The sequence below is a fragment of the Elgaria multicarinata genome, chromosome 11, assembly GCF_023053635.1.
Source record: "Elgaria multicarinata webbii isolate HBS135686 ecotype San Diego chromosome 11, rElgMul1.1.pri, whole genome shotgun sequence".
Lineage (NCBI taxonomy): Eukaryota > Metazoa > Chordata > Lepidosauria > Squamata > Anguidae > Elgaria > Elgaria multicarinata.
Genome location: NC_086181.1, coordinates 31,431,494 through 31,441,880, shown reverse-complemented (window position 1 = coordinate 31,441,880; position 10,387 = coordinate 31,431,494). Strand labels below are relative to the sequence as shown.

At 50.2% G+C, this 10,387-nt stretch overlaps 1 protein-coding gene across 1 annotated transcript in view; it reads right to left on the bottom strand.

Annotated features, from left to right (window-relative positions):
• Nucleotides 1–7,025: 7,025 nt before the first annotated feature.
• GRIN2D (glutamate ionotropic receptor NMDA type subunit 2D) overlaps nt 7,026–10,387 on the bottom strand; it is a 60,108-nt gene continuing 56,746 nt past the window's right edge. The window contains exon 13 of the mRNA XM_063137652.1: nt 7,026–8,468. Coding sequence (XP_062993722.1) covers nt 7,026–8,468 — 1,443 coding nt within the window. The remainder of the gene's footprint in view (nt 8,469–10,387) is intronic.

The following is a 10,387-nucleotide window of genomic DNA, read 5'->3' as shown; positions in this document are numbered from 1 at the left end:
CTTTGCCCAAATCAGTCATCATGACAAACTGTAGGTTACTGTGAACCAAGAAGTGAGGGAGGGAACTGGAGTGCTTGATAAATGAGTGGGGCAGGAGGGGGAGAGCAGAGGAGGCAGCATGCAACCCCAGGGCACAGCCCCAGTGGGCAGGTTTCAGCTTGGCTGTGCCTCATGAACCAGGCCACTGAATCCATGGCTGAGATGTGCTTTTTTCTTTCTTTCTTTCTTTCTTTCTTTCTTTCTTTCTTTCTTTCTAAGTACGCTGTCCTTTGGATGGAAAGAGCTACATAGAAAGTGAAAAACTATCCTGGAATTAGAAAGGGGAAATGGCATTTTCAGTTCCAAATCCTGGGCAGTGAGCAAAACAGTGTTTAAATGTTTCCTGAACAACACTATGCCATCCTCAATTGGAACTAGCTATCTTTCCCCCCCTGGCATGGCAATGGAGCATTATAGGGGTTAGAATATTGGGTAAGGAACAGGGAGACCGGTGTATGAATCCCCACTCAGCCATGAAGCTACCTAGGTGACATTTGCCAGTCATTCTCGCTCAGCCTAACCTACCTCTCAGGGTTGTTGTGAGGATACGACCTGTCTTCTTGGACAAAGGACAGGATAAAAATGTAATAAATAAAACCATATCTCAGTAAAAAAACACCTGCCTAGCAAATAAAAATGCTTCGGGTGAAGCTTTCCTGAGCATTGCCATGCTAGGAAAGGTTCAGCTGTTGAACTTCATTTGGTAAAACCCAAAAGCCTTGATAGAAAACAAGTTGGCAGCTTTATTTAGAAGAGAATGAGGCCGAGCGCTTGGAAATCTTCTGTACACTCTAGCCAGGGGATTAAAATGTTCCAAGTTAGTTGTGCTCTCCTGTCTGGTCTCTTGCCTCCAGAGATATGGCTTTAGTTGCCAATGCTGTGTGTTTTCGTGGGTTCATTCAACACTCAGAGCTACACTGTGGCCTGCGATGTGCCATAGGACGGGCAGTTGTATGTATTGTTATGGATTTGGCTTATGGATTACTGTGAATGAGCATCTAATGGGAGGTCAGGGATGTAATAAAAGGATGTTAATGGTCCTTAATGGCTGGACCTTCCTTTGCCTTTGGAAGGTGACACATTCCAACTAGTGGGAGGGGAAAGGAAACTGTACTAAGTGTGAATTGGAACAGAGGCACAAAAAACTGTGAGGGTTTTTGAAAGTAGTGATGGCTAAAGGTGGATTGCAGTAGCTCTTTGGGAATTTCATACAGGAGTGGTAGTTGTGCTGCCTACTTTAGAAATCTGCTTACTTCCAATAGTGTCTGCTTATATGTTTATAAAGAAGCTGATATTACAAAGTCACCATATGCTCTCTTTTCCAAAGGAGACCATGCCCTATAGCACCAACCATGGCATCTCAGTGTGGAGTGGAGAGCATTTAGCCATAAAAATGCTGCATTGAAGGAATAAAAACCCTGCACCAAAGTATTCCAGAGTGTGCCAACGCGAGCTGGATCGTGCATAACTCAGCAAATGAAATAAGCTGACATGTCTCTGCTTATTTTACATGACTTAATGTAGGTGAACTGCATGCTTGCTGTTTTCTCATTTCCTCTTATGTTTGTTACTCTACCATTTGGTGGAAGTGGAGAGAGGTTAGTGGTTTGTTAGAGAGAGATGGAGGAAGTGGGAGGTGGATGATTCTTCAGTATAGACAGAAAAAATGAAGATAAAACATCCAATAAAGAAACAAGCTCCCAGTGCGCGCACCCACCCACACCCAGAGAAACCACACTAGGGCAAAGTCTGAGCGGGATAAAAAAAGCCTTTATTTCTTATGAACTCCCTAAAATAGTATCGAAAACCCTAGCCCCTCCCCCCATCCGGATGCCTGGGTCCCTGCCCCACCCAAACCCTGCCCCGTTCTGATGTGGGGCGCTGCCCCATGATCCTACTTCCCCACCCACCCCAGCGAAACCCCACCCACTCCAAGAAAGACCACCCCCACCCACCTACCCCGCTCCCTAAAACAGCATTTCTAAAGTTATTACTAAATCGCCCCCCCAAAATAGGAAAAGGGACAGAGACACAAGGAAGGAAGGAGAGAGAGAGAGAGAAAGAAAGCAGAACTGGGAATGCGAGATAGATTGTGAGTTTGTTTGCGAGTGTATCCATGAGTGGGGAAACTCACTGCATGGTCCCAAATCTGTGTGTGTGGTTGTACCTTGATTCATTTGTTTCAGGGTTTGAGCGTGCGCTTCTTGCGTGTGTATATTCCATTGCATATTTTCACGTAAGCTATAGTTTCTATAATTTTGTACCTCCATGTCAGTGGATCCTGTGCATTTTATGAAATACTAAGCAGGTTGCCTGCAAAGGTCAGTGTCTCAAGATACCTGCTCCTCTCTAGGATACCACGACACCCTTTGCTGCTAGAGACTAAGGGGCCACTTCACATAGGACGTAAGAGTCTAGATGCATGGACTCACAACAGAATCTACCCACCTGCCACATTTCGCAAGCGAAGGTGTAGACTTCTCTCCATGTAGGAACAACATCCGACTGTACCGCAGTCTTTACATGGCTGCTCTTTGGGAATGTGCCTGCCCATGTGTGTGATTGTGGGTTCCTTTGAGATTCTGTGAGTGTGCCTGACAGCCATCCTGCTTCGAGGATGGAGGCTGCGTGCTGGCAACATTTGCTCTCTTTAATTGTGGTACCTTTTTTTTGCTGTGCATGCTCCATTAAGCTGCACGTTCAGTCTGTTTTGGGCAATGGTGGGTTTTATTTGCAGAGGCGCGTTCCTCTACCTGCTGGCATGATTTGTTCGGTGTGTGCTTGTATGCCTTTGTGCTTGACTCTGGCTGTGTGATTGGGGTGTGTGTGTTTCTTCTTCTTGCGGCTCACCGTTGGCAGTGCGTGTGCATGGGTTTGGGAGCGACGGTATGTCGCCTTGGCACCTGGGATTGCGCCACTCTTCTTGCCACTGTATTGGAGAATATTTAGAGTTGGGAGGGACTTCATAGTGGACCCTCAAATCCAACCCTAGCCCTGAGACAGGACATCCTGTACACCTAAAGTCTCCTCTGCAGGTAGGAGATGCTGCAATGCCCCCTGCCACCTTGTTCTATGGCTGAATAATTAGGAGAGCACCAGTACCAGCTGGTTTCCCAGAAACAGTCTGGGCCTTATCCTGGTAGTGTCCCTCATCAGGGCTCCATTTGTTTGTGAGAATGCTAGCACCTCAGGAAAAAGCCGGGCTACCGTCCACCACAGGGTCCCTTGCTGTTCCGGACCAGCCTTTGCCAGGATCATTGCTCCCTCCTCCTCTTACAGCCCAGTAACACCAAGTTGACGGGAACGTGGTCAGATCCTGATGGCGGTGGCACCTGTACCCTTCCTGTACATTAAGCCTATGGTTTTGTGTCCTTCCCATTTGCTGTTCTCTCCTTTCTTTCAAACACCTTTTTGAACATTTGAAAACTGCCAACATGTCTCCCCACCCCCACATCTTATTTTTCTCGAGGCTAAACAGACCCAGTTCCTTCAGCGTCTGCATGTACGAATTGCCTTCCAGACCTTTGATCATCCTTGCCGCTCTCCTCTGAATCCTTTTCAATTTGTAAACATCCTGCGCGAACGGAGGGGCTCAAAACCGAACGCAGCACTTCAAATGAGGTCTTGCTGAGAACGCGTTACTGGGCTAGGGAAGGACTCCAAAGAAGAGAGCAGCTTTACTGGGTCAGACCAGTGGCTCATTCAGCCCAGCATCAGGTCTGGGCCTGTGCATCCCCTCCGATGAATGGGAACGGTGTGCAAAGTTAGCCCCACAATACACAAAGAAAAGCTTACATCCGCTATCGGTTGAACTAACAGATCTTAACGGAATTGCCAGCTTTCTTTGGCTTGTCACCTCGTTCTGATTCTGCTCTTCACAGGTAGGGACAAGCGGCTCCATGAATCTCTTCAGCCCCCTGCCCTCTAGCCTCTGGAAATCCTTGAGCTTGGGAAGCTTTCTCAAACAGGCCTGGCGTTAGCACATGGCGCTCTTGGACAGCCCATCAGTGCTGAGGCCTGCCCTGGGCTCCTTGTGCCAAGCAGCTGGATCTCCAAGCTGCCATTTTAAGTCCCCCACAATGCCCCGCCCCCAGCACAGCATCGCTCTGAGGAACCGTGGGAAATTATGTAAAATTTCCCACAACACCCCAGGGGAATGCTAAGCTGGAGCAGTATGGGAAATTCAAAATGACGGCTTGTAGCCGCTCACTGCTGCTTAGAGGCAAGACCCACATCTTAAAGTCCACCGAGGGGCCCACCGGAGGACACTTAGCCAAGCCCATCCCCCCCCATACCCGGAGCCAGCTTACAACACACTTCAAGATGATCTTACCAACCATAACGGACAGAAACGTGAATGATTCTCAGGATGCACAATTCCGTGCCTAACATCAAATGCTGTGTTTGCCTGGAATTGCGGCACACACATCTCTGCGAGTGACCAGCGGCAAGGCTGGGGGAAAGGCTATGTGGCTGACAAGCCATCTTCAGCCCCTCAAGTAAGCTTTTCCTTTGGTACAGTCTTTTCTATTTCCCCGCATATCCCATTGTCGAGGCTTGCGGAAGACCAGGAGCCTTGGGGGTAAGGAGCAAAATGGATATGGCTGCTTCTTTCTGGTTGTGTCAAATTTCTATAAACCATGGGATCACCACTGCAGGGGGGGATGGGTGGGAGGAGGATGCTAAACGTAGAGCGCTTTGGCTATTGGGTGGCATAGAAATGAATTAAATAAATTATTTGTCCTGTCTATCCACTTCTAAGCTGTTTTTCTCCTGGCATTGGTTACCTCTGCTCTCAGTGGACTGGGAGATAATGGGCAGAGGAGAAGTTGTTGAGAGTGTGGGTAGGGAAGGGCACACTCCCATCCACCCCCTGCTTTATAGGAATTTGGCAAGGTGTTGACCGTATCACATAGACCTGCCACCATAAAATCTAGTTTGCCCCCATAGGCTCTAGGTTACACATCCCTGCATTAGGGAAAGTTCCAAACCGCACAGGGTGCAAAGAATATCCTAAGAGTATTTAGTTCCCTTTGTTGACCCCTGGATTTTTGCTCTCTTAGGGCCATGCTGAGCATCAACCCATCTTGTCTACGAGCCTTTTATATTGTTGTCTTCTGTGAGTTTTGTGTAATTGTTCTTTAAAGAATCATTTAAAAACAGTGTAATCGTTGCTGGGAACCACATCCTGTTGGAATGAGTTTCACAGATCAATCACAAGCTGGATGAAAAAGCAAGCACTTTCCTTGAAACCTGTTGCTGTGTCAATTTTGTCAAGTACGTTTGGCTTCTTGTATTATGCAGGTCTCTCTTAAAAACTTCCCACATTCCAAGCCAGGGCAAATTCCCTGCAAGACCCTGAGCTTTGAGCTGGTTTTTGAAGACCAGCTTCCACAATTCTGGGGTCCTGGACAAAGGGGGAACGTGTGCATCTTCTCTATGGGAAGCTCTACCTGCATCAAGAGCACATTCATCTCTCCCACAGTGGAGATGCATGATTCCCCCGTCGTACGGGAAGCATGGAAAGAAATTGCAGAACCACTTGGACATCCTCTGTTCCTGCTTCCGCAGCATGTGCAAAGCAGGTGGGAGTGACCAACTTTAAGACAGCGTATGGCAATTTAAGTGATGATTCTATACAGCATTTCATCTTAGCATGAGGTTGTTCTTCTGTTAGCTTTTGTTTTGTTTGAAATGTGGGTGCCCTTTCGGTCTACAGTAGGGTATTCTAATAAAGTTTAATCTTGCTTTCTGCAATAGCTGTCTTAACGCTGAGAGTGTCCGTAAATTGGTGGATATGGTGTAGGGTATGTGAAAACAAACCCTTCGGGACTTGGTATTGGTTTGTCTCTGCAGTTTGGAGGACTGTTTCCTTCTTCTTTTTTGTCCGTAACAGCGCACACGTGTGTGAGTTTGCATTTCAGAGTCCATGGCGTGTGTTGGCATGTGTTGCTATGTCCATAAGTATGGTTGCATGACAGCAAGATTAAAGCAGGGGGAAAGGAGAAAGAAGAAACGTGGGCGAGAAGAGCAAAAGAAAGGGGGAAGGGAGAGGAGGAAAAGGAAAATGTGCAGGAAAAATATCACAGTTTTCTGTTGAACGAAGTCACAGTTTTGTCTCCTAACATCCCCTCCCACCCAGAAGTCCAGACAGTTGTGTGGCGGTTGTCATCCAAGCCCCCCCACCCCTCGCCCCCGGAGCCTGACCAATGGCACTTTTCCCCTGCTGCCAAGTCTGTACGGGGATGCAGACTCTCTCTCTCTCTCTCTCCATGTTCATGACTGGTCCATTTCAGTGGCTCTCTCTTGGGTCTTGTTCAGAGAGGAACAGCCCTGCTGTTGCAGTAGCCAGCTGCCACTGGCCACAGGAACCCACCCCATCGAGGTGCCACAGGGTGGCAGGAAAGCCCTTTTTCTGGATATAAAAGGTCAGTTATGGAAACACAGGCGGGAACAGCTCCCCTCTACCCCCTTCTGTAAATCGGCTGGTGGAAGGGACTGGGAGTTTTTGTCACAGGGAGCTATTCTGGTGGCACTTGGGGAAGCAGTAGCAGGGTGTCGCCCCTCTCTGAGAAATCCTCTCCACTCGCCCATCTGTTGTTGTTTTTAACGGGATCACCAGTGGTTCCGTTCCCCACTGCGGGTTTTATCTATTCAACTCTTTTGGCTGAACAGTGCCCCTTTTCTGTGGTAGGGAGATGTGGCACTATCCCATCTCTTCCTGGCGGCATCCTGGTGGCATGCCCTTTGTCTTGGTGGGCTCATTTGTGGCACTTTTCTGCTTCCCCCTCTCCACAGTCATCTTCGTGGTGCTACCTTCGCTCCTTGGGTTGGGCCACAGTGCCATCGCCACCATTTCAGTCCCCGCTCTGTGGGCTCAACTACAGTACAGTCCTTTTTTTTTTCTTTCTTTCTTCCTTTCCTGTCATCCCATCTGAAGTGTTCTTCCCCCACCCCCACCCCACTCCCACCCCACCTGTTGCTGGTCATACCTCTGACTCCAGGCTGGAGAAATGGGCAGAACCACGCCGGGCAAAAAGCTCCCCGCTACGGCTCACCCGGCGTGGCAGCCACTCCGGCGAGAAGCCACCCTGGTGCCGATGGGAGGCCCCGCAACGCATCACGTGGCAGGAGCTGAGGTCCTCCAGGCTGCGGGAGGTGGGGTGAAGGGCTCCTCCCGCCGGCCCCAGCTCACAGGAATGGTGGTGGCAGCGTCGGTGGAAACCGTGGCGGTGCCGAGAAGCCAGGCAACCGTACAAACTGCAGTGGCGGTGCTCCCAGTCCAGCCGGCGCTCCAAACGCTCTTCGGAACAGCTCAGGTAGCGCAAGGCCTCCTTGCGACACGGCGGGGTGGGCGGCGGGAGCATTTCCAAGCTCAGGCAGTGCTGGCAGGGGCCGTGGCATCCGTGGCACTTTGCCAGTTTGTCGGCCGACCAGTAGTGCAGGGGCTTGTGTGTGGCAAAGAGCTGCCTCTCTCGGGACGGATACGTACAGAAATAATCTGGTGACTGGTACCAGCAGCTGTGGCCATCACTGTCCCTCTCACAGATGTCGGAATCCGAGTCAGAGAAGTCCATATAATGACTTTGGCTGTGCAAACTGGCACCGACGGCGAGCGGGTGGGAATGGCTGCGGCAGATGTGAGCCCGGGAGCTCCTCTCTCGGCTCGATGAAGTCGAGCATTTGGCTTCTGTCTCAGCCCGGGGCAAAGGCGTCTCTTCCGCATGCCGGTAGCGGGGAAGAGGTGGGGACCGTTCATCTTCATAGGATAGCCGAGTGTAGCCATAGCGGCCCCGCTCTTTCCCGAAAGGCCGGCTGCTGCCCCTTTCCAGCTCGCAAGGGCTTTTGGTGCTGTAGCTGCTCGAAGGTCCATCGTACTTCTTCACCTCTGGGGCTCGGCCAGCCCCTTTCCCCGCCTGGAAACTTTCATACAAGCCCCGGAGGGATTTGCGTTGCCAACCCGAAGCCACTGGTGGCATGTCAGGAGAGTCTTTCTCACGCACAATGGCAAAGTAGGAGGGAGGGTTTTCCAGCCCCCGGGTGGGTGGTGGTGGAGAGAGCTGACAGGGCGCCATCTTTTTGCCGCCAACGTGATCGGAGAGCCCTTCAGGCTCAATGGGGCCATAGAACCGGTGGAAGCCGTCTGAGAAAGGGCTCTTGAGGCTGTGGCGTGGGGGTTTGGCTGTGGGGAGCTCTGCAGGCGTCGGAGGATACAGGTCCTTGTAGCAGTTGGGGCTGCGGGCATGTCGCCATCGTTCGACAATACGCCGCTCGCGGGGCAGGAAGCTGGAACAGGGCAGTGGCGGGCCAGGGGGACTGGGCAGCGCTGGGGCTGCACCTCGTGACGGCCCATAGGTGTGGTTAAGGATGGGCAATTGCTGCTGGTCTGGAATTTTGGGATCTTCACTGCTGCAACAGCTGTACATGCCCTGGAGCGAATAGGAGAAAAACAGATGCGTAAGTGGAACTATAACACAACCGCCTAACTACAGGGCGGGACGTAGTTGGAATAACACCTCCGCAGAGAGCATGGTGGGGCAGTTGTGAATAATAAAGGACTAACTTGAGGGTGGATTCTGTATATGAACCCCCTCCCCAAGGGGTGATCCGTGTGGAAGAGAGGGAAAGCTATCTGTTTTGCACGCTGCTTGTGAAATGCAGTGGTGATGGGACCATAATGACCCTCTCCTCTATGTGGGGAAGTGTTGCAGTCACAATGCTCCCGTCTCCCATTTCTCTGCTGTCCTTGCACCTTTTTAATGTCAAAAGCATAGAGCATTGTTTCTCAGGTGTTCTGAAATAGCACTTGCCTTCTAACCCACAACCTAGCAATCTCACTGGGGATCCTGATGTCTTCCCCACCTGCCTGTCTCCTATGGCCTCCCCCATGCCACTTCCCCCCACCCCACTACCCACTTTCTCTGCACCCCGTTCACCACCACTAAGTGATAACACAGCTTCCCTACCTGGAACATCGCTAAATCGCCTTAAAGCCCTCACCCCATTTCGCCTTTTCAGTGGTCCCCATGGGGTCACAACCCACGCTTTGGGAAACCCTTGCGGTTGCATATCCTTGATGGTGCCCCCTATTCCAGGGGGATGGAACCCCTTTCAGCCTGAGGGCTGAATTCCGTTTCAGAGAAGCTCTCAGGGGCTGTGTTTTCACAATGAATGGGGCCAAAGGCAGAAGGCGCAAGGCCAAAATACCAGGCCTGCCACCATGTCTTGCTGCCGGTAACGAACCCTTCGGAGAGAGGCATTTCCTCCTTTTAGAAGAGAGGGAAAACTGTGCAAAAGCCAGGAAACCAGCTCGAAGGTCAAGAGAAAGGGGTCAAAGCTAGAAGGGGGTGTGGCTATCTGGGGAATCCCAGGGGGGCAGACTGGGACTCCAGGTGGGCTGGACTTGTTGGTGATTCTGGACCTGTGCTTTATCCCATTGTTTGAGGAGCACTATCCTAAAGCGCTATTGTATAACGCTTCTAATTTTAATACCTATGTTGGATAAGCCAGACACTGTGAGTTATGGAAAAACTGGAATCCTTTACCTCCCCTTCCTTTCTCTCCCTCCCTGCTCCCTTCTCTCTCTCTCTCTCTCTCTCTCTCTCTCTCTCTCTCTCTCTCTCTCTCTCTCTCTCTCTCTCTCTCTCTCACACACACACACACACACACACACACACACACACACACACACACACGCTTCCACCCCAAATATCCAGCCACATCAGTTCCCATCACACACAGCCTTCTGCTATTGACACAGAGTGCCCTTGCCTCCCTCCCTGTGCTGTTGAGCTTGTCCTTCATTGTAGGTCATTGGTTTCAGAGAAGGATCACCGTGGCAGTGAATGGAGGGAAGTAGATAGGAGGAGATCAGAGAAAGGAGGATCACTGAAAGGCAGGTGGGCAAATTGAGACTAAGAAGGTGGGAAATGAGCCAAAAGAGGCAGGGAAAACAGGCAGGATAGGGTGGGATTTTGCCCACCTGGCTGAGTGATTTATTATTATTATTATTATTATTATTATCATCATCATCATCATCATCATCATTATTATTATTATTATTATTAGTCTCGGTGCTAGGCACTGGTAATTTTTAATCTGTATTTAAAGTGATCAACATATGCAAATAAGAGCTATACAGAGCTCAATACGTGCTGTGCTCATGAGAATTGGTTTGGAATGCCAAGAGGATGGCCTGTTAACATCACCACCACACTACAAATTTAATCTAGTTTCAAATCTGTTTTATCTCCCCACCCCACCCCTCTCTCTCTCTCTCACACACACACACACACCAATGGGGATTGTAGTTTTCTGAGAGCACTGACAATTTTGTGTTAGCCATCCA